Source organism: Dinoponera quadriceps, unplaced genomic scaffold (assembly GCF_001313825.1).
Source record: "Dinoponera quadriceps isolate SergipeBrazil2010 unplaced genomic scaffold, ASM131382v1 scaffold588, whole genome shotgun sequence".
Lineage (NCBI taxonomy): Eukaryota > Metazoa > Arthropoda > Insecta > Hymenoptera > Formicidae > Dinoponera > Dinoponera quadriceps.
The window spans coordinates 283,788-307,664 of record NW_014554802.1 but is presented as its reverse complement, the minus strand read 5'-3'; the positions used below and the strand labels follow the sequence as shown (position 1 = coordinate 307,664).

Below are 23,877 nucleotides of genomic sequence, written 5' to 3'. Positions count from 1 at the left end.
AGGCGGTTCCCGCTGGCGCCAATCGCGCTCTCAGCCCGAGGGTTGCAGAGCGGCTTCCACCGGGGGTTGAACCCGCCCTCTTCACCTTCGCGTCGATGCTTCATCTATCTCCTCGGTGAGCGGAGACGAGACACAAGAGGGTAGGGAAGCCGCTGCGGAGGATGGGTACGGCGATCAGTCGTCGGGGGGAGGGAGGGAAGGGGGATGATTTTCGCTGTCGTGAGTCGGTAGGTCTCGTCAAAAAAGCGACGGAGCTCGTACCGGTGACACGTAGCGAACTGTCACGCACAAACGGAGCGCGGAGTGCCGATACTGGACGAGCCGTCTGAGTGGATGAGGCAGGGGTACTGTGGGAGGACAATCAGGAGGAACGGGTGTCCTCACCTCCGTCTCGGTCGTTGTTGTCGTTGTCATCATCGCGCCCAGAATGCGATGCGGCCGTGACGTCTCGTATCTCATCGAGGAAGGTCATCGTCGCATCACACCCGCGTACGGTGGCCGTTCGTCATGAGACTCGGATGACGTATGGCGCGGATCGGAAAACCAGCTAGACCGAGACTGTCGCGAAAACTCCATTCGATGGTTCGAAACGCGCTCGAGGCACGACGAATGTCGAGATAATCAAACGGAAGTTAATCAGCACGGGGTGTAATGCAAGTGATGCGCGTTGATAACCTCAGAGTCTCGGAACTTTTAGTCTAGCCGAGTCATCTTAACTCGATTTAAGATTGCAACCGAAAGATGAGAAAGAAAACTTCAAAGAGCCGAGAGTTGAAAAGTGCGCGCGCGAGTTCGGAGATGTTAAATTATCCAGAACCGGAAACACTGGACGCTGGACACAACCGGATAATCGGTGAGTTACGGGAGGGTGGAAGAGGAGAAGAACGCGAGTGTAGCATGTAGACGTAAACGTTGTCGGGGATCGTTTCATCCGGAGGCGTTATCTTTTTCCTGAGAGACTCTTCCCACATGAGAAGAAGAGGCTTTTCTCCACAAAATTAGCGATTCTATCTTTATTCTTGTTATTCAGTCGGTCTGAGGAATTCTTGCCGAGACGATATCCGTGTGTGTGTGTGTGTGTGTGTGTGTATGGTACGCGAGTGTTTAGTGTAGTTCGACGAAGAGAAGGACTCCCGACGAGGATCGGGAGCGAGTTTCGTTTTCTCACTAGTTTCCGTAGCTCGAAGACTACTTCAAGCGTTCGAGATTTCAACGGGAGGACACCATGTTGGAATTTTACCCCCCGGCGCCTGGTTCTTTCAATCAAGGTTCTTTCAAGAATGAACCGGGCCAGCCTCTGCCGACGGTTCCGCCTATTCCTTTCCGGCCCACGGCGGAAAATAATAATGCAGGTGAGAACAAGTTATTTTAATTATGTTTTGAACATCTTTGAATCGCTAAACGAATCGACAAAATTAGCAGCGATTATTACCTTAAGAAAGTAGGAAGAATGGCGAAAGTATGATGATTCAATTGACCGAAGAATGATTTTGCAAAAAAAAAAAAGAAAAAATAGAAATAAAATAGACCTGAACAATATCGTGATTATCGTGCGTGAAACGCCGCTGAAGAAAGGGTCGGTGTTGGCGTGTGATTTATTTTATGGCTTATCGATACGAGAAACGATATCAGGACAAATGTACAAGTAATATTTCATGGAAAATGTGCCGCTATTGGGGCGAACTTTTCTCTCTTCCCGCGCAGTGAGCATCTCGATCAAAACCGCGAGCTTATAATGACAAAATTGCGATTATAATAACGACCGCCGAAGAAAAATCAAAATCGCAAGCATTATTCTTCGAAGGTAAAAAGAGAAAGGAATAACAAACCATGTTCCTCATTTGAACACACAGGTTTATTTCTACCTCGTAAATCACAAAATTTTCGTTTGAAGGAATAACATTCTGTCTACACGGAAAAAAACAATTTCGAATTTTCCGTTGCTTAGAGATCAGACTCGGCTGCAAGGAGATTCCTGTACCGAGGTTTCCACTCGGTCAATTGCATCATTTCTGAGTCTTCATCTTGTCATCATGTTATTCAGTTGTAGGAGAACTGAGATTTTTTTTCGGGCGGCTTTAAAATCGCGGAAATAACTTCGATCTCTCGAATGTCTTCCGAGCGTAACCCTTTCGTGTCCGCAGAACCGTCCGTTTCCGTGAAGACGGAGTCCGGTCTCCTGGAGACGATCTGCGCCGGCTGCGGCCGCACCATCGCCGACAAATACGTGATGAGAGTCGCCGAGAGGAATTATCACGAGGAGTGTCTCTCCTGCACGGCATGCGGCGCGATGCTGTCGCACTCGTGCTTCATACGCGACCTCAAGCTCTACTGCCGCTCCGACTACGAGAGGATTTTCGGGGTGAAGTGCGCACGTTGCATGGAGAAGATCAGCTGCTCGGACCTGGTGATGCGGGTGGCCAGCTTGGTCTTCCACGTGGAGTGTTTTGCGTGCTGCATGTGCGGCCAGCCGTTGCCGAGGGGCGCCCACTTCATCCTCAGGCAGGGCCAGCCAATCTGCAGAAGGGACTTCGAGCACGAGTTGTTTCTAAACAGTCCGCAAGGTGAGTGTATCTCTCTTTCTTTTTCTCTTTTTCTGTGTATGTATGCGCGAGTGGATGGGTAGGTGTGTGTATTATATTCGCACATTCGGTTCCGTCTTCGTTTGCCTAATTTTGCCAGGCTGGACTTTTCTCTATCGCGAAATGCGTATTCGATTGTAACGTAATTTTTAACAAAAAGCGTTTCCAGAACTATCAATTCCTAAGATTTAAGTGTGTTTACAACTTTGGCAGCGCGGGAAACGCCCTTTGTCAAAAATTACGTTATATATTGTTGCTTAGAACAAAAACTTAAAGGTTTGCTGCATCAACTGTAGATCCGGAATATAGGTTGCGATATCTTTTTTTTTCCATGAGCTTCGCAACACAATTCCGTGTCCAATAAGAGAATTTGTTTCTTAGTAATTCTTAAGAGATATGCACTTTCCAATTAGATACGAGAAACTCGTTGAAAAAGAAAGTATTGCGACCTTTAATCTGCTGACTGTTTGTGTGCAACGGGGGACTTCAGCATGAGCGAAAATGTGTGCATACGTATTGTTTCGCATGAAGTGATTTTATTTTACACGGTGTTACCTGTCCCTACGTTGACGGTGTACGTCTTTCTACGTTACAATTTCCGTGTCTTTATTCATCTCCATCCCCGCACAACATCTCGTCTCTCAGCGCTTATTTTGCACGAGGATCAGACAAACTGCGAGAAACTCTCGGTTAAACAAACGTTTCTAGATATAATTAGCACACTCGAACGGCGAGAATATGCATTTGTTTTTTCCGTGGCAACCCGTGACTACAAACTGCTCAGTTCATATCCTTTTACATCGTCTGCGCTCGATCACGTCGATTATCACGTCGCGTCGTTCCTCACATTCGTCACGCGAAAAATTCCGATGACTTTTAAGAATCATGAGGCATTGCCGCGCGCACGAGCCGCTTGAGAAGTGGCATCGAATGACAAAGAAAAAAGAAAAATAAAAATAACAAAAAAAAGAATGACGCCGTTAAGAAACGCATTGTACATACCTTGTTGCATTGTTCGCAGGTTGTACTACAATCTAAAGACATCCAAAGTAAAAATCTGCAGGAATTTCGAAACAGGGCCGTTCCTTTTCAAGGTAATTACATTTCAGTCAAGCGTAAGCTGATCGATCGAGAGAGAGAAAGAGAGCGCGACGTTTCTTCGCGGCAATTAGAGAAGGACCAACGTGCTCGCGAAAAGTCTAAGTACGTGTACCGTGAATTCTTGAGGAAAGCGGAGTTTATTCTCGGGGCATCTTATTGCTCGATCTCGATATGTTATGTGTTATATAATTTGCGACGCGCGTCTCGTCGAGATGTTTCTTCGCGCATCATCGATGACGATATCAAATGATGAAAAGAGCAGTTTGTGTGTCACCTATCCTTTCCTCCCCCATTTTTTCTCCGTTATGCATACGAGATAAAAAAAAAGGACATTCGCGAGAATTTCCGTACACAATGAAAAGCGCACACTGGAAAGCACTTTCGGAAAATCTCGATGAGATTTTTTTAATAAACGCGGACATTTCCGCAATGCGGGAAAACTCTTTCCGCCTGACTTCTCTCTTTCTCCGTACAGAATTATTTTTCTTAAATTATATATACACGCAATCGCAAAGGCGACTCCATCGTCTATTTAAAAAATTTTTTTTCTTTTCGTCGCTTCCCGCTTCCATTAACAATGATTGACAATTTAACAGCGACGACGACGGCGGCGGCGCAACGATTGCGCCGGACGATTTCGACCGACAATTCCGAATCGCGTTCCGCATCGCCGGCACGGCGAAACAATTTTTTAACAATGGAATTCCTGGAATTGTCGAAATATTCTCGGCCGGAAAATGGAATTCGCGCGTATGGTCGGTACGTTTGTTCGTGGCCGACATGGTGCCGCGCCGCGGCACGTATATTGCATGGTAGGCGTGGTCTGATGCTTTGTCGGATCGCTGTCTGATCGAAGCCGCCCGTATCTACTGCTCGACTTCGACCTCTGCCACTTGCGTCTGACCGATCAATCCGTCATATGGCGGTGTGTACATAATTCGAAACAGGAGCAGTTCACGCGCCAAGTTGTTCTCGCGATTTCCCGTCCGGCTCACGTCGCTGAACGCTTTTGCGTGTAAACAATTTCATTGAATCGTCATTTTAGTTCCCGATAAGAATCCCAAGTAGAACAGAAAATGTCGATGACGTCAAATTACGTCAGAATAATGAGAAAATTATTAAAAGCTAAGTTTTTATTGTAGTTCTAAAAAAGCCGTTTTTTTCCAAATCGTTTGAAAAAAATCCGGAAAAAACGGAGTTTTTCCGAAAAATAGGATTTTTTTGTAAAAAATTGCTTTTTTACTATTTAAATATATCAGATCATGTTTAATGTCCTTCATCATATTAATGTGTTCCAGAAAATTAAATAATTCCACACGAACTTTTCTTGGGAAAAGAAACCGAAAAAAAGAACGGAAAAAAATCGGATTTTTCGAGCCTTTAGAACTATAGTTTTTACATTCATTTTCTCGTTATTTTGACATCATTTTGACGTTATCGTGATTTTCTGTTCTACTTGGAACAACACACAGCAAATGACATGTTGCATGCAGAGAACAAATGGCAAATAGGGAGAAAGAGAGAGAGAGAGAGAGAGAGAGAGAGAAAGAGAGAGAAGGAAAGAGGTTATTTGTCTAAGTATGCACATATGTACAAACAGCATCATATGCTATTATTAGATGACGACTTGTTGGACGAGAATCGACCACGGGATGGACGTCGGGGTCCGAAACGGCCGCGGACGATTCTCACGTCGGCGCAGCGGCGCCAGTTCAAGGCGTCGTTCGAAGTGTCGCCGAAGCCCTGCAGGAAAGTGCGAGAGGCCCTCGCCAAAGACACAGGGCTCAGCGTGCGCGTGGTCCAAGTGTGGTTCCAGAACCAAAGGGCGAAGATGAAGAAGCTCCAGAGAAAAGCCAAGACCGAGCCCGGATCCGACAAGGAGCCGAAAGAAGAGCGGAGGACGGAAAGTCCGCACAGCGATCACAGTAAGCGCTTCCCTGCCGCATTATCATCCCCTTAGTTATCACTCCCGCGCATTATCACGGTGGTTCATTCTCGCGATTCGCGTACCGACCGTCTCCTGATTTTTCGTTCCCGATCCTGATCCCGAAAATACGAAGAGTTTCATTCGACTCGCGCGTTGGGGCCGGTGCCTTCTTCTCTCGTTGATTTCACGTTATCGCAAAATTTCATTGTGTTAATTAACGTAGAGTCTTGTGCGCGAGACAAAGAAAGAGAGAGAGAGAAAGAGAGAGAAGGTGGGAGGGAGAGAAAAAAAAAAGAGTCGAAAACCGCATACGCGCTCGTTCGCGAAGACTGGTTAATGGGGCTTTTGCTAAACGAGTGAGTTCAATGTCAATTGTCTAATCTCGTTCGCAGGTCATTACTTGAACGCCCTGAACATGCGCGATGGGGAATCTTCTAGCTTCCCCTCAGCCACCCAACCGCTCAACCCCAATAACCCGTACTCGCCCGACGGTAAGTCCTTTACTTCACCGTAGAAACTCATCAGCCGATGTGTCAATTAAAGCGGGAATGAATACGCGCGCGTGATTCTGGTCCGCGCGAGGACATTCGTCTCCGTTGACGAATTGATGACGAGTCGATAAGTTGAATCTTCGAGAATTCAAAAACATTTTGAAAATAAAAAAAAGACAGAAATTTAATCGCGAAATCGCTTCGTTTGCGAATCATTACTTATCGCACGTGAGCGATTAACAAGGGGGAGGGATTTGTTCGAGAAAGTGAATTTTTTTAGGAAATGTTTTATACCGAGTAATATTAAAATATGTCGTGCCGATTGCATATGCAGTTTCTCCTCGCGCGTGAATTTTGCGAACATTTTCATAAAAAGTTTTTTGACAGACGAAATCTCTTCGGCCACTTTTTTTCATATCAAAGACAGGAGCTTTGACATACACATACATACACGCACACAGTTCTTTTTTTTTTTACCAAAACATCCTGCATGTGTCACATGCCCACGCACGCAAATATTTTTTTAAAGCCTTCCACAGGGCGCACAAGGCGGTGATATATTTTCCGCGGGTATATTTCGGGCTTTGGAATTTTTTTCAAACTCACTCCCTGCTACGATACTCCGCTGTTTGAATGTTAGACACAAAAGGGTTTATGTCGCGTTTCTTTTCCGGTGAATCAAATGGAATGCTATATTTTCCGGGCTTCTCTCTATTCATAAACTTTTTTTAGAAAATGCTCTCAGGCTTAAAGTTGAATAAAATCAAGGTGAGTATATTCTTTCCGATCTGGACATTATGATTTCATCGCGAACAAACTGCCTGTTTTTTTCATTGTACGTTTTGCGAGTTCGCGTGCGACTTCGATTAAAGGTCATTTTTCAATGATTGTAAAAGTATAGCAATAACGTCCGTTAGACATCGTAAACGCCCGCTTCTTGTATAGTAGGCCGCAACGTAAGATCGTAAGCAAAATAAATTATTTCCATTTTCTTACGACCTTACTTCGATCAATCAGAATAAAGCAGGATATTAAAAAAATCGAACCTAACCTTTGCTAATTGGTCCGTTTCGCTATAAACTATCGTAAACAACACCGTTTTAAGAACATTAAATTCCACGATCTTCAGCTAAACACATAGACATAATAAACCTAAACCGAGTGTTGAGGAGTAAAGAGTACCGAAGTACACATAGAAAAGGATGCACACTCTGTGTTTTGTGTCCTTGCGTTCTCTTTCGTTCACTTTGATTCCTTAAACAAAGGCAAACGCTCGGTCTGAATATATTACATCTATAGTTGAATGTTACGGACTTCCAGCCATACTGTTACGGCCATTGCAGAACGGTCTTAAGAACTACGCGCGTGTATGGGTTTTTCTCACCTGTTACCATCTCTCCGTCTGGTCCTTTGCAGACGCATATCCGGGACACTCGGGTGAGAGTTTTTGTAGCAGCGACTTGTCCCTCGACGGCACGGAGGGTGGCTTCGACATCGGCGAAAATGACGGCGGCGGTGCCGACGGCAGTCATCAAGGTGCTTCACACTCCCACCACAGCTCGTCGTCACACGACACCCCGTCGTTGTCGCAGAGTCTGCACGCGGCCATACACAATCCCATCGACAAACTGTTCATGATGCAGAGTAGTTATTTCAGTGGTGATCACGCGTAATCCACGTTTCCGCCTTCTCTTTCTCCCCGCCGCTCGTCCTCATACCTGTTTCGATCTTCTCCTCCTGCTCCTTCTTCTTCCGCTCCTTGTCGTCGCTTTTTCTCCGCCGCGCCCCTCTTTTCACCGTTCCTGTCCGTGAAGTTCAATAACCTTCCAGCGTCCTTTCGGTCGGCCTGTTGTCTTGTGTGCGCCGCGAACGGATCGCATCCCGTTTCGAATTTTCCCCGCATCGAGGTGACGATGATCTTCGGCGGCCGAATACTCCTCCGCTCGAACCGCGACTCTGTATCGAGACGAGAGAGAAACGAAAGCGACACGATGCGACGATTAATCGAAACGAATGATCGTGATAAATATCACTTTTTGAATATAATAGCACCTCTCTCTCTCTCTCTCTCTCTCTCTCTCTCTCTCTCTCTATATATATATATATATATATATATAGTATTATTTACACTGTCAATTGTGAGTAAAATCATTTGAGATTTTAGTTGGACAAACTAACTGGGTAATTGTTATATTTAACATTTGACATTAGTTATTATATGTAACAATTGATATGTAGCGGCAAATAGGGCTAATAATTAACTATGTCAATAAAAAAAAGAAACGATGTATTCTCTAATTAGGACAATCGTGCACTGGCATTGCATGAACTCAAAGGAGAAATTTGTTTGTGCATTTATGTTATAATTTATACGAAGCGGATTTATTTATTTGATTTATTATACCTTGATATATCTTCGATACTCGCGCCAAGCTATATGTTCCGTATATTACCGCGAGGATATATTTAATAAGATATATACACACGTTCGACGGTACCACGCAGCCATTATGATTGTGTATCCTTCTGTTTTCACCTATAAAACCATATATTTAAACTTTGACGTGAAATTATTCCTCCTTCATCAGCAACATAATTAAAAATATCTTTTATCCAAATTCACATTAAATTAATCAGAAGGTCACCACATTTTCCATAATCTTTTGCCACTTTTCTGTCGCATTCCCGCGCGGCGAGTATTTCCGCGTCCTGTGGGCAGAAACCATAAGACTCTGTGTCTATGATGCGAGATCTCGGATCAAATTATTGGTCTGATATAAAAGTAACTAGAAATCACTGAAAATTCTAATAACTTTCGGGAGAGGTGACAGCCAATCACAACACTGTGTACCTAGAGACATTTTTAGAGTCCCTTGTGACTTGTGATTGGACTGTGTCCAAATGATACATACCCGTGAATTCTTCTTGAGTATTTCTGAACGGCTAGTATCTACGCACAGTCTGTTTCGTGAACGTAACCGTAGTATTTATCGATAGATTCTTGAAAGGTACTAGTAATTTCTAATAACTTCTACGTTTGGCCAACAACCCAAGATTTAAGCTTGATCGACGATATGCTTTTTGCGTCTTGTTTCTTACTTTCTTTCTTTCTTCTGTTAGTCCCGGTCTACAATAGATACTTTAAGCTCTAAGCCTTAAGAAATTGACCAATCACAATCCATGTTTTTCTCATATTCGACTTGTTCAATACTGTGATTGGTCAATTTCTTTAAGCTTGCGCCTTAAATTTTCATTGTAGACTTTGCTTAAGTCCCAGCATACAATAGATATTTTAAATCTTAAGTCTTACGAAGTTGACCAATCACAGTTGATTATTCTCTTCACATTCGACCGTGATTGATCAATTTCTTAAAGCTTAAAGTACCTATTGTAGACCGGGACTAAGAAATTCTTTTTATTTATAAAAAAGAGATAAAAACAAGACGCAAAGAGTACGTTGTAGATCAGGCTTAAGAGCCGCTTCGCAACGTGTCGACATGCGTCCTAGGGAATAGTTGGACGCAGCGCTAACGTCATCGCACCGCCGTCACCGCCACCGTCCGGCCGTCGCAACCGACGTTGTCATTGAATCCGTCGTCTTTGTCGAAGTAACTAACGAGCGGAGCCGGGTTTTCCGTTTCTTCGTGTCGTTCTCGTGTGCGTACGTAGACGTGACGTACTAACCGATCACAGCGTTTTCCCAGTCGCGCGACCTCACAGAGGGAAGCCAGACACGAGGAGTATAAGGCGCACTACAGACGCAGATTCGGAAGGAGTTGAGAGAGAGTCTCTCGAGAAAGGGAAACGCGTCTCGTACATATTCGAGTTGCGCGATAGTCGCGAGGCATTGACGGACTGAGTGCTCGTTCTCTCTCTCTCTCTCTGGATATATATATTTCTTTTATTTATTCACTCGCCATCCCCGTTTGGCGAACATGAATGAAGAATATGACGCGATCGTGCTCGGCACCGGCCTCAAGGAGTGCATCCTGTCGGGCATGTTGTCGGTCAGCGGTAAACGGGTGCTGCACATCGACCGCAACAAGTACTACGGCGGCGAGTCGGCCTCCATCACGCCCCTCGAAGACTTGTTCGGGTGAGTGTTTGTATCCCTGGTTTGTCTCTCTATCACCACCGTTCCGTTTCGCCGCTTTCGAACAGCGGGAAGATCCGGAGAATGTGTACCAGAAAGACGTCCTGGTGGACACATGCATGACTTTTCCTTCCCAAGGTGTCACATTTGCGTTACTTGGGTCCCCCCCCCCTTCTTCCGTTTCTCCCCCCTCCCCTTTTCCCTGCGACACACAGGCGGGAAACCATCATCATCATCGACTACGACGACAGCTGTGCCGCGATGTCACGAATATCGATCTCCCTTCTTCCGTTTCGGAGATCAAAATCTCGCCGGTATATCCGAGGAGAGGACGCGCTACAGGAAAGGAGGAAAGACGTGGCGATGCGGACGGTCGCTGTGAGAGGGTTCGGAAGGAGGAGAGAGGGGAAAATATGTTCCCGCGGGGAACGTATCGTTGCGTCGTGTACGTGAGAAGTATATCGATTTCCGAGGCCACATTCCCACCGCGCGAATCAACGTTAAAATCAGTCGGACACAGGCAGCTACTTTTTTAAAATTCTCATTAATCAATTAATCGAATCATCCGGTATTGTGCTCAGAGTGTCGAGGATAACTGAGATATTCTTCGCTTCGTTTGCAGCTTCTACGGATATGCTTCTGTGCGCGTATACCTGCGATTGCAGCAGTTGCAATGGTGTTACATTCAAAGAACACATCGGTTGAGTAAATTGTCAACATAGGCCATATTTCATAAACAGATATACTTATGATCGTCTCAAGTGCACCTTCAGATAGCCAATGAAATGAGCCGCATAGCATCTGAGGATGAACTTAAGACAGTCCCATATATGAAATCCGATTATGAATACTATAATTAGTTTAAATTTAGGAATCTAACAAACCAATAATCATTGACCACTTACTAATCGCTTGAGTTTTCTGTGAACGCAGCCAATGGTTAACATTCAGCAAGTACAACGGTTGTACAATTGTTGAATAAAACATGGTCTGCAATGGACAATGTATGTATAAGTTGTAAGAGTAAGAAATTAATCAATCATAGTTGGTTATTCTCCTTACATTTGAACATGATTGGTCAATTTCTTATTCTTACTTCTTGTGAATATACTCTTACTGACTATTGTAGACTACGTTTTAACAATTATATACAGCATAGCACCCAAGGAACATCTTAAAGAGGTCCATAGAACGTTCATCGGATAATGTGTGCTGTATGAGATATGATGGCTGTATATCTTCTTAGATTTACCAATCACAAGCCATTTTTCAAAAGCCGATTATTTGAGTATTGGCTTCGGCCAATGATTATTGTGTGATATATGTGTGTATATAGTGATTATCTTTACTGTTAGATCCATAAATTTATACTAATTATGTTGACGAATCAACCGTTGTGTTTTCTGAACGCAATTAATGTATTCGCTGAACACAGTCAATTTTAACGCAATACTTTTGTTCGAGTGAATAAAATACTTGTGATATATTTATATATTTACCATTTCAACATTATTATTATTGATTATTGATCGGAGCAAGTTTTCAAATATGTATTATTGCTATAGTTATTGCGTTTTTTTTATCTCACAGTAACACAATTTATCTACGAAGTAAATATAATTCTTTTAACATCGTTTATGGGATTCGTTTCTGTTGTACTGCTACGTGCTATTTTATAGTTTCTCAGCAAAATAAACGTGTATACATTCTTCGAATGTGCAATATATGCAGGAAGGAAGAATAAGGTAAATAGAGGAAAGAAGAAAAGACGAGAAACGGATTTGGAATAAACATGCCTGACACTAATTGTCAATTCCGGTTATTGTTATCGACTAGCCGAGAATAGCGGAAAATTCGCTACTGCCCAGCCTTGCAATTACACGCCTTGCGCGATTACACTTGGGTGTAGCAAAAAAAGAATGCAGGCGTAGGAGAAGGGAAAGAGAGAGAGAGAGAGAGAAGGAGAGGGAGGAGAAGGAAAGTGTCCGCCCCACAAGTAGCACCGCTGGATCGAACATCGCGAAATCGCGCGACCTAACCGCAATGAATTAGCTCTAAACTCGAGCATTCTTTCCTGCAGCCCTTCGTTGTGATTTCACTCGCGACTACATTCCGCGCTGCGACTTGCATTCTCCAGAGTAATAACTTAAACTGACATTTTTTAATTCATTTACCGATGCCACGCTACTCTGGCCTTCTCGTTCTTAGTTATGTTTTTTTTATATCTTTTTCTTTCTTTTTCCATTCTCTTTCTCTCTACTACTACCATTATTACTACACTTTTTTTTTATTTCTATTCCTTTTCTTGTTTTTTGTATCATCCCCATGATTCTACTCTTCGTCTATGCTTTGTTTAGGCTCTAATTTCTTTGCTATTCATTCACTCGTTCATTTGTTTCTTATCGTTTTCATTTTGATTGAGTTGTGAGAGTTTTAATAATTGTATACAGCTACAATGCAACACGTTTATTTTATCATCAGTGTTTTACGATGACTAATGCGAAACTTACGATAACAACGCGAGTCAATACATTTCCATGACGAGAGAGATACAGGACGTGCATATATCAATGTGCTGCGTCAGACCTTCATTGTTATCAGCCGCGAAGGATCTTTTTCATAATTAAGATACGAATGTTACCAACTCTGCTGCAGAATAGCGAGCCATGTTCGACTATAATTATGTTAGGTCATTAAATACGAAATGTCCGATTTCGAATGAAAAGTCTGGTTCATTATATCTCAAACAAGAAGCGGTACGATTAAACAAAGTATGCACCTAAACAATCGACACAGTTTTGCCATCTTGTTTATGCCGGTAGTAAAGAAACCTAAGAGAACGAGTGGCAATGAAAGCACGAAAGGCGTTTTCCACAGTTGGCTTGTTGAGAATTGAATTGATTTTTCCTTGCAAGAAATGGCCCGATGTCTGGAAGAAATGGTAGTCAATTGGTGCAAAGGCACTGTTAAATAGTGGTAGGTAACAGTTTCCGGCTTCTGTAGTTTGAACAGCGTTGTTTGTGCAACATGTGGTTAAGCGTTGTCTTGTAAGAGGTTTGGCCTGTCTCTATTGACCAATCTCGGCTGCTTAATCGCAGGTTCCCTTATCATTTCGTCTAATTGATTGCAATAGACAGCGTTCATTAGCCACATCCTCGCCAAACACGTCGTTGATATTTCGAGCTGTTTGCACTGCATTGGAACTCGTTCGAAAATAACACGAATTTTTGACTCATCAATGGTCTCACAAAAATTCATCCGGAAGAGACAATTCGAAAGATAATCATAAACCAAAACGTGCGTTTGAAAGAGTGATAATGTGTCTTCATACTAAGAAAAAAAAACCAAGAACTGTCAAAATGAAATGTCAATAATATCAACTCTCAAATTTGGTACTTCAGAAAATCGGACATTTCGTATTTAACATCCTGATAGTACAACGCTAATTATGTAGGAAACATTATTGGACTTAGGATCACGGGTCGCGGTAATTATCTTCCGCCTCTTTTTTTCTCTCCACGTATATAATTTTCGCTGCGACGAGATTTCCTTGTTACGTGAACAATCAGCTTCCAAGCTTCTATTGTCGTCATTTGTCGATTTTCTCGTGAGACTTCAAATGGGTCTTCCCTCGAATTTTTTCCCGTCACAATCTCGATCATTCTCAATTAATTTAGTAGCAAAAATAATTATTCGTTGGTTAAGTTTTCAAACTTTGATATTGAGTATCGTAGAGGCGGGCGGCTCTCCCCAATCAATTCCAAGTTAATGAAGGACTCCGTTATTATATGGGGTGATTCATTTCAATTTTAACAGGCAAATATTTCGAAAAATATGGAAAATATGGGAAAATGTCTCAAATAAAAGTTGCAGGGCTTAGAGAGGGGTATAAAACAGTGGACCTTAATTTCATTGTACGGTTGATAATTCAAGGTCAATTTCATTTTTTAAAATAGAATCATATAGTTTTTTTTCTACATAAATCGATTCCTCTGTTTATTATATTTTACGAGATATTTCATATCTCGTACTAAAAAATATCAGAATGAAAAATAAAATAACTCGAAAAGTATTCGCATTTAGATGACCTTGATAATGAACGGAGGAATCGATTTGTGTTAAAACTCTCTCTCTCTCGTTTGTACATCACTATGCGATATGTGTTTAAATCGAATTCTTCGAACGATAGCAGTATTACCAAAAACCGGCATATAAAAAAGCGTGATATAAAATAAAGTGTCAATATTGTAATGTTACGTAATTATGTTCGTGCACGTAGTTTCTACGACTTCTCATACTTTGCCTCATTGGTCTCAGAGAGAAACCAATAACAAGAAACGGGTCACTGCGTGTGTCGTCGTGTAAGACTCTCTCTTTCTTTCTCTTTCAATAAATCATCGTGAGCGCGCGCAACTCATCTACCCGATAGCTATCACAACAAATTGTCGGGCTTGAGTTAACGTCGTGTAACGCGCGATATCGTTCAATCATTATCCACCAATTGAGTGGTTGAACGGGTACAGCGAGCCCGTGAATAACATTAACGCGATCCGATTCAAATTTATTAATTAACAATGTTACAACGACGGGATGTACTTATCAATGTGTTTCTTGACTACTGATAATTTTTATTCGCGATTTCCGAACGCAGATATAAATGCTAGCGGAAACGAACTTCTAATTATGATTGATGGCGAGAAAAGATTGATGTCCGTTGGACGTTTCAGACATTCCCTTATGAATCCTCGTAACTTTGCAAATTGTGCTGTGATGAAGATTCATCTTTGTGAACCTGGCACGCTTTTGAAAAACGAATTTTTTTTTAATACGGAAACAGTATATTTCGTTTGTAGTTGTTTGTAGTAGCAATAATTTTGTTTGTGGTTCCATTAAAAAATATAAAAAATAATTTGCACCCCCCATATCGAGACGTTTCAAATCTGCTTGCGCAGTCTTCTTTAAAATCCTTTGTAGTTGAACAGTTCAAAAATTACCTAAATTGTTATGCGAATGATTGTTAATCTCCTTTCCTCAAATTGTATCATTTAGCAAGTTCAAGGCACCGTCGCCGGATGAGAGTTATGGTCGCGGCCGAGATTGGAACGTCGACTTGATCCCCAAGTTCCTGATGGCGAACGGTCTTCTCGTTAAACTGCTCATCCATACTGGTGTGACGCGTTACTTGGAGTTCAAGTCGGTGGAGGGTTCGTACGTGTACAAATCAGGGAAGATCTCCAAAGTACCGATCGATCAGCAAGAAGCCTTGTCCAGTGATTTGATGGGTCTGTTCGAGAAACGGCGCTTCCGCAGTTTTCTTATGTGGGTGCAGAACATGCAGGAGGACGATCCGAAAACGTGGGAGGGCTTCGATCCTTTCAGTAATCACATGAGCGCCCTGTACAATAAATTCAGTCTCGATAAGAACACGCAGGACTTCACCGGGCATGCGTTAGCATTGTACAGGTACGAGCGGCGTCGATAAAAAAATTGAATTTATTTCGTGGTATTAAAGTTCTCGTTTCTTCATCGTGGGTATTTTAAGCAATAATGTCAAAAGCGAACATCTTCCTTCGCAAGTAAATTATCAACGTCCGCTTATAAAAACTTTTGCTTTCTGAAGGGACGACGATTACATCAGCCAAACCGCGATAATCACTATCAGGAGGATCAAACTATACAGCGACAGTTTAGCGCGATACGGAAAGTCGCCGTATCTTTATCCCATGTACGGTCTGGGCGAGCTTCCTCAAGGATTTGCGCGACTCAGCGCCATTTACGGCGGTACCTACATGTTAGACAAGCCGATCGACGAGATTGTCATAAAGGAGGGCAAGGTGAATCTTGTATTCGTGCTTAACTTTTCTTGGAATGAATTTATTACAATTTGCAAGAAAATTCTGTCATTCATGCGTCGAGGTCTCTCTTTTTCTCGTGGAATTTTGCGGTGAATGTTTATTCACCGGTAATGTTCGTTATTTACTTTGTCGACAGTGTTCTAATTGAAAGAGATAAATTAAACGTATGTGTGTGTGTATTCCGCATCTCTGAAGGAAGTTAACCATAGGTTTTTCAGTCATTAAAGTTGGCTGTCATTTTACGTAGGTGGTTGGTGTTCGTTCTGGTGACGAAGTAGCTCAATGCAAACAAGTCTTTTGCGACCCTACGTATGTACCTGATCGTGTGAAAAAAGTCGGTCAAGTGATAAGGTGCATATGCCTTATGGATCACCCGATACCGAATACAGCCGATGCGCTCTCCACGCAAATCATCATTCCTCAGAAACAGGTGTTAACGACATACGTATTTGTCTTACACCAATTTTTCAAGTGCAATTGATTCCGTCGATATTTTATACGTTACTTAATGACGATATACATCATCAGTCTTAATATCGTAACACAGCAATTTGTTTCCTTTCGCAGGTTGGTCGCAATTCCGACATCTATGTATCGCTCGTGTCGCACACCCATCAAGTTGCAGCGAAAGGCTGGTTCATAGCCATGGTGTCAACCACGGTGGAGACAAAGAATCCCGAAGCTGAGATCAAACCCGGCCTGGACCTGCTCGGTCCGATAAAACAGAAGTTCGTCAGTATCTCTGATTACATGGTGCCAGTTGACGATGGACTCAACAGTCAGATATTCATATCCACCAGCTACGATGCGACCACGCACTTCGAGACCACTTGCTTGGACGTGCTCGATATATTTAAACGCGCCACCGGCGAGGAGTTTGACTTCAATAAGGTTAAACATGAGCTGGGCGACGAAGATCAGTAACCGTAACCGGGATTGTGCATGTGCAACTTTGTCACGTAACTATTGCGGAGAAAAAATTGAGAGCGCTCCGCGAATTTTCGCGTATTTTGGAGTAAGCAAACACATCGGTATGCAACAAATGGATACGTCAGTAGCGACAGTGTCTCCTCAAGGCAGATACCACGGAACAAGTCACGCTGCGAGCAGACCTGTGCCTAATTATAAAATGTAGATTCTCTTTGACAGAGGATGAAAAAACGATGGTAAAAGTCGGCTAAATTCTCTCTTTCTTCTCTTCAGTTGATTAATCCTATCTTCGTCCCAACAAATCTCGTCCTGCTGCTGTTTCCGTGGATCCTTTGACAGTCCTGTCCGAAAGCACTGAGCTCTCTTTCACACTTAACACGGAAGAACGAACTCTCAGATTCTTCCTGCGAGCAACGGGGTACTAAGGTTAGAAAAAAAAACCTCTTATAAATTTATATTTTTCGCATGAAACCGTATATTCGATCTGTCTCACATGTTCGAGCAAGAAAAAAAAGGGGAAAGAGAAAAATAGAGGAAAAGTAATCGAGAGACGTTCGTCACTGCGCGTGTATACAATACAAAAAATGTATCATATTTTAATGTTTAACCGAAATATACGAGAATCTAAGTGAAACGTCGTCCATCGGTAGATTAAATTGTACAAAGAGGAATCTCTCTACAGGTACGCCACGATTAACAACAACAATCAGCGGACGATCGAGTCGTTGTAAGATAATGAACCAAGCCTACGAATAATTCACACTATTTTCAGAATTTCCCGCCAACTGCCGTGCTTTTTCCACTCCTCTCGTTTCAGCTAATACCTGAGATTGAACGTCTTGCGTCTCCGAGAGGAGCCTCAAGCCTGTTGTGAAACGAGAAGAGTAAAAGATAGCGGCGGGATCCCCGAAATAGTGCAAATTGTCCGCAGGCTTACGATAAACAATAAAACCAACAATTGATTCACGATACAGACGATACGAACGATGTAAGTACCACATTTGTTTAGATTTAGCACCGGACACATTTAGATTGTAGAAGACGAAACGTTTCCGGAAAGTCTTAACTGCTGCAAAAATTATGGGAAAAATTTTGGTGGCTATGTACGAGCATCGGCTTTCAGTTGCTCGAGCTCTGCATTTATTTTAATTAAGCTAATCGACGGAGAGCAATGATATATATATAATTTTATACCGAGTCGCCGAGACGCACGGGCGATGGTGTTCCGTTGGTAACTGTCCGTTATTCATTGATCGTGTACCGAAATTAGACTAAAAATTAGCACTCAGATGTAAAACGCGCTTCTCGATATGTATATTCGCGTGTATACTTGTAACAATCTCCCTTTCGTTCACCGCACATTCGCTCGTCCTCTTATTGATTGAAGGATTTATTCAGCGAACAAATAGTATCAATAGAGAAGTAATTAGATATTTTCAACGTGCGCGCAACAGAACTAGAAAACTAGTGAAGCCGTATACTTGTACACAAAGTCGAGACGGAAGAGGTGTTAAGAGAGAGAGAGAGAAAAAAAAAAGAGAGAATCGAAGATTAATATCGAAACGAGGACGATATCCGGAGCGGCCAAGCATTTCATTATAGAATATTATATATATATTATAGTTCTATATACATATAAATATATATATAAATATGTATACATATATATAAATACGAGGAAATGAAATCGTTGAAATATTGTTGTTTCGTGTGAACTCGAGATTCCGGATTATTTCTTTTGCATAATAAGAGCGCGGACGTATCACGTAATATTATTATTATTATTATTATATTGTTATTCGATAAGGTACAATGGGAAGAGAACAAAAGAAGGACGAGTGAGCGCGCATTATTCATATGTCTACGACAGTTGACTGATTGTCGTCGTTTTTTCTTTTTTTTTTCTTTTGTTTTCTTTTCATAACGGGTAAGAAATGAATCAGCAGTTTTACTTAGATTCACGTTTCACTTGCACTCTCGCATGGGTCACCGCGACAAGCGCACGCAATTCCGCACTACGTACGAAAATCCAATGGAATGTGGGTACACAACTGTCTACGGATGGATATCTTTTACCGTTATCCATACTTGTAACACGAGAACCGAGTGGAATAAACGATATTGTATTAACTATATTCCTTATAATTCTGTCTAATTAAAACCATGTTTTCTTTTAGTAGAAATTTTAATATATACATAAAGCCTGGCACAGATGTTAATCCAAGATTTTAACCAAGTTTCAATACGTAAAGATTATTGTCCCTGCATCCCAAGATGGCCAGATCGTTATGTATGACCGGCGAGGAGAAGATTTCGCCGGGAAGTCGCTTGGTGACGAGTGATTTGCCCTCTGAAAGATCGAGCACTTGGAACGTGCCGTCCGTACACGCCACGAACACGTGTTTGTCTTCGCACCAAGGAGTCGCAAAGATGGACGAATGCAGCTGCAACGCGTATCTCAATCTCGGATTTTCTCCCTTCTCTCCTGGCATCTCCAGGCAATACAGATGTTTGTTGTGGCTCGCCAAAATAACGTGTTCGCTGTTGCCGGCGGACACGCGAGTATTTATCACGGGATACGAAAATACATTTCCGCGTATCTCGTACCGCCATATCTGTGTAACAACAAAAAAGGAAATCAGCGTAATGTAATATGCCAAGCAAGAAAGAACGAATTTACGCTTACCCGACAATCGGTTTCGATGTCGAAACAACACAACGTTCCGGCTACGGAACAAAATAAAGCGTATCCATTTTGGAGGACGACGGGCGCCACAAAAATCGGGTCCTGCAATTTGCGTCTCCACTTAACTCGCCCGGAAAATTGTCGCAAAGCCAGGCAAGCGCCATCCAGTGTTCCGAAGAGAACCGAGGTCGATTGTGGATGCAAGCAGCCCGTAGCACAGATACCGCCTTGGCTCGCTTCAATTTTCCATATTTGAGCACCATTCTGCAAAATAACGCAGGTGAATATCATCATATCACGCAGAGTTGGGTAAGTTGATTTGTTTTTTTTATTAAGTTAAAAGTTAATTGCTTATAAATTAAACTTTATCGCGTCTTATGTTTCTAATTTCGTCTGTATATAATTATAATTAATACAGACCTCTACTGAAAGGCAATATACATAGTGATCGTAAGAACCCACAAATATCTTGCTCTTTTGTGCGCACGTTATCGCTGTGCACTTCACCATGTCCTGTGTTTGAAACTTCCAAATTACTTCGCCGATTTTTAAATGAATGCAGTAAATATACCCATCGTAACAACCTGCAATTGAAAGCTTTCAATGTGACAATTCTCAACGACCGTTTCATTGCACTGCGAGATGCGAGATGTTTACCTACAATTCCACGAAAGTCGGCTAAAACCAAGACAGAAGCTTCTATCCTGTCTGGTAATTTCAATTCATACGGTCTACTATTTTTTCCCACTAGATTAACCGTATATATAATCCCGGCATGTGAGCCAACTGTTGCGAACAATTCTGATCTAAAAATTAGCAAACATTATTAATACTTATAAGGCCAACCTTTGATATCCTGGATCTTGTAGGACTTTCGTGTGCAATATGTACCGAGTTCTTAAAAACGGATTTCAATTCAGATATAACTTAATAAAAAGCACTTACGCGGAATAACAATACACAGTTGGCGAAGCATCGACACACTTCTGTAAATTATAAGTTGCTGCTACTTCGATGGTTGATATATTTACGGAAGATAATTTGATGATTTGTTTTTGGGTTGATGCATTGCCATCAGTTCTTCCTCTGCACTTACACTGATAAGAATTATTTTGATCTGTCAATACGGAAAAATTATTCGAGACTGGTTCTTCCATTATGCATTTTTCTGTATCACAATTATTATTTTGAGCTTTGTCATCGTGAGAAACGGCAATGCAGTGATTGAGAGTCCTGTTCCAATCTTGATTGGTTAAAGTGGTTTTGATATAATTAACGCACTCGTTGAACGTCAAATTCTTCAGCAGCATACCGATCAATTCGGGAAATTCCACTTTAAATATCCCAATGGTGGCATTCGAGACCTGAAGTGCTGTTATCGACGTTCCTCCTGATGTTAAAAAACCAACATCTTTAGATTTTACATGTTGACTCCACAAATTTCCAAATATTTCACACACATCAGTGTATACATCATTTATACTGGTAACTTCCATTTCAGACTCCTTGCACGCTTTTCTTAGTGACGATAGACAAATTTTTCCACTGGTAGTAAAATAAAATTTTTCAAGTACAATTATTTTATCAGGTTTATAGATCGCTGGTAATATTCTTAAATGCGATATTATATAATTTTTCAAGTCGATTAATTCTTTCATGTTCACAGCGGATAAACATAGATATAATTTGTGGCTTTCTGTGTCCCAGAGTGCAGCACAATTCCGTATGAAACTTAATTCCATCACGACTCTCTCAAGTTCTCGCAAATTTATCTTGTTTCCAAATCTTTTCACCACATTATTTCGCCTCCCTCTGTAAAGCATTCTACCGTGATCATCTATCTAAAAAAAATATAATAATAATATTACAAATCTCTGAATAATGAATATCTTTATTGAAATCTTTATCTAATTTGAAGGAAATCTTCGCAAGAAATATAATTTGTTGATAAAACTTACTGAAATTATATCACCGGTATCACGAAAAACTGGCTTACATAAATCGTCCTCAGTTTCATCTCCAACAATACAAATTCTACTAGAGCTTCCTATGTTGAAGACAGATAGAACAAGTAAATTAAACTTAATAATTAAACTTCACAAATATGTCTCATATAACCATAATGTTAAAAACTAACCGATATAAAGGAAGCCTTTGCCTTTAGTTACTATCTCGTTGTCTTCATTTCTGACTTGAAACATGGTTTCTGATAAAGGTTCACCGATACAAGATTCATCTGTGCCTTTATTTCTAAAGATTTCATTAATACTAGACCAACAAGATACTTCAGTTATACCGTAAATGTTAAATAATCGCGTTTTATTCTGTGAATGACTAGCTTCGGAAAGTAACTTGATATTAGGGAATGGTTCTCCACCCAAGAGAAGAACTCTCAAGTGAGAATCCTTGTTCAAAATTGTGGCCTTCAAACGTTCTGTGGACCATTTATGGAAGAGTAGCGATGGAGTAATTTGAAGAACTGTTACACGAGCGCAGAATATCTTTTCCAACAGCCTAAAACATATTTATTTTTATCTAATGCATTATCTTGTTTTTTCCAATATTTATTTTCTAGAATGAATCCTTCAAATAACACTTATTCACCTGTCTGTGTCATTCTTCAGTTGTTTCGACACCATGAACAGAGTCGCAGCACATGACAGACTTAAGAAAATTTCAACAATACATGGATCGAAGGTAAAATTTGTTAATTGGGCAATTTTGTCGTGCTCTGTCATATCGAGAATTCTCCTCAAATCTGTGATATTAGGCAATACACAGGAATGAAGTATTTTAACAATTTTTGGTGATCCGGTTGATCCTGAAGTGGCAATTGCATATGCAAATCGATGCCATTTTCTGCCGCTAACAGTACTTTCTGGGACATCTATTAATTTTGTTAAATATACAGATTGTCCATGAACATTCAACTGACGCACAACTTCTCTATCAGATGTCACACATTTGGCAAAAATATATCTTATGTGTAAAGAATCGAATATATTTCGACATATTTGTATATCTGAAGGTACATTGAGAAAAGCATTCCCATTATCCAGAATCCTGCCAAAAAATTAATATGGATATAAAATAAATGCACATAACAAGTGGAATAATAAAATTTATCTCATAAAGTATTTTTGATCAATTAAAGGAATGTCGGTTCTTACCCAAGCATTAAAGAAGGCACACAGTATTCTAAAATATCAAAATTAATACCAATAAATTCAGGATACTGTATATATTTCAAACAGTCAGAGACTGTTTTTGTAGCAGCTTGCAATTCATTGTAACTTATAATCTTGACTTCTTGTAGATCATGATACTCTATTGCTGGTTTGTCAAGATAAAACCAATTGCATATATTGTGTAAAATATACGGACAATATTTGTTCTTGACATCTTGTACCTTTAACTTTTTAGTATAATTAACTAAAGGAAAGTGAAAAAAAAATATATATGCATATATATTATATGCACTAGAAATTACTTAAAATATTTTTACATTATCAGTAAGTTAAATATTTTTATTGTATATATATATATATATATATAATTAAGGGTAGATTTGATTGTATACTTACTTGTACAGCTCATGTTACACTTCAAAATGTACTTGCACAGATATTACATTTTTTAAATTGGTTTTTTTTATAATTAAATATATATTAATGAAATTCAATTATAACACATTATAGTTTAAATACTAGTGAACATTTGTTCATGGAGCGGCTCACGTGTAGGTTATGTTTTGGCTGGTATTAGGGAGAATTCACACCTTAGCAGAAAAACAGAAAGCTGCAGCCAATCAGAATTCGCGCTGATAGTTGACTGAATATTAGTATACGTAAAGTGCGATCTACAATGAGAATCTAAGCCTTAAAAAACTGACCAATCACAGTCGAATGTGAGAAGAATATGACTGTGATTGGTCAATTTCTTAAGGCTTAGATTGTAGACCCCCGCTTAAGATACGACCATGAATACTGGCCTATAACTTGATGAATCCTTGTCATTCAATCCGAGTACAATCAGTTTTTCAACACAGATACACGATGATAATCAACAACTGATAAGATCCTGTTCTTCTTGACCTTTGCCTCTGGCGAAAACCGTCTTGTACTTTTCCAATGACATTTCAGATGTCGTCTTCGGTTAGCCAGCGACCATCTACCACCAGGTAGCGCCAGTTTCGAAGCAGCCCGCGATAGC

The 23,877-nt window shown here is 41.0% G+C and overlaps 3 protein-coding genes and 1 long non-coding RNA gene across 5 annotated transcripts; 2 read left to right on the top strand and 2 right to left on the bottom strand.

Moving 5' to 3' along the window:
• Positions 1-362: 362 nt before the first annotated feature.
• LOC106742099 (LIM homeobox transcription factor 1-beta-like) lies at positions 363-7,826 on the top strand. Of its 2 annotated transcripts, XM_014614733.1 has the most exons (5): positions 365-1,352; positions 2,145-2,564; positions 5,303-5,608; positions 6,003-6,101; positions 7,518-7,826. In XM_014614733.1, the coding sequence occupies exons 1-5, from the start codon at positions 1,226-1,228 to the stop codon at positions 7,772-7,774; spliced, it is 1,209 nt and encodes a 402-aa protein (XP_014470219.1). In that variant the 5' UTR covers positions 365-1,225; the 3' UTR covers positions 7,775-7,826. The 2 variants fall into 2 exon arrangements, with proteins under 2 accessions (XP_014470220.1, XP_014470219.1); XM_014614734.1 differs by lacking the exon at positions 6,003-6,101 and having other exon boundaries at positions 363-1,352.
• On the bottom strand, positions 7,641-8,808 carry LOC106742100. The gene is made up of 4 exons (XR_001374240.1): positions 8,725-8,808; positions 8,506-8,637; positions 7,820-8,057; positions 7,641-7,729 (listed from the first exon to the last, which is right to left on the bottom strand). It is a non-coding gene; the product is annotated as an uncharacterized LOC106742100 (long non-coding RNA).
• An 834-nt stretch (positions 8,809-9,642) lies between these two features.
• LOC106742079 (rab GDP dissociation inhibitor beta) lies at positions 9,643-19,114 on the top strand. The gene is made up of 5 exons (XM_014614700.1): positions 9,643-10,197; positions 15,244-15,657; positions 15,815-16,028; positions 16,297-16,479; positions 16,617-19,114. Exons 1-5 carry the CDS (start codon positions 10,037-10,039, stop codon positions 16,971-16,973), a joined length of 1,329 nt encoding a protein of 442 aa, XP_014470186.1. The 5' UTR covers positions 9,643-10,036; the 3' UTR covers positions 16,974-19,114.
• Positions 18,866-23,822, bottom strand: LOC106742078 (acyl-CoA synthetase family member 4). The gene is made up of 10 exons (XM_014614699.1): positions 23,250-23,822; positions 22,836-23,097; positions 22,270-22,728; positions 21,803-22,179; positions 21,624-21,712; positions 20,611-21,506; positions 20,323-20,471; positions 20,086-20,249; positions 19,666-19,929; positions 18,866-19,594 (listed from the first exon to the last, which is right to left on the bottom strand). Exons 1-10 carry the CDS (start codon positions 23,260-23,262, stop codon positions 19,208-19,210), a joined length of 3,060 nt encoding a protein of 1,019 aa, XP_014470185.1. The 5' UTR covers positions 23,263-23,822; the 3' UTR covers positions 18,866-19,207.
• Between the last annotated feature and the right edge of the window lie 55 nt (positions 23,823-23,877).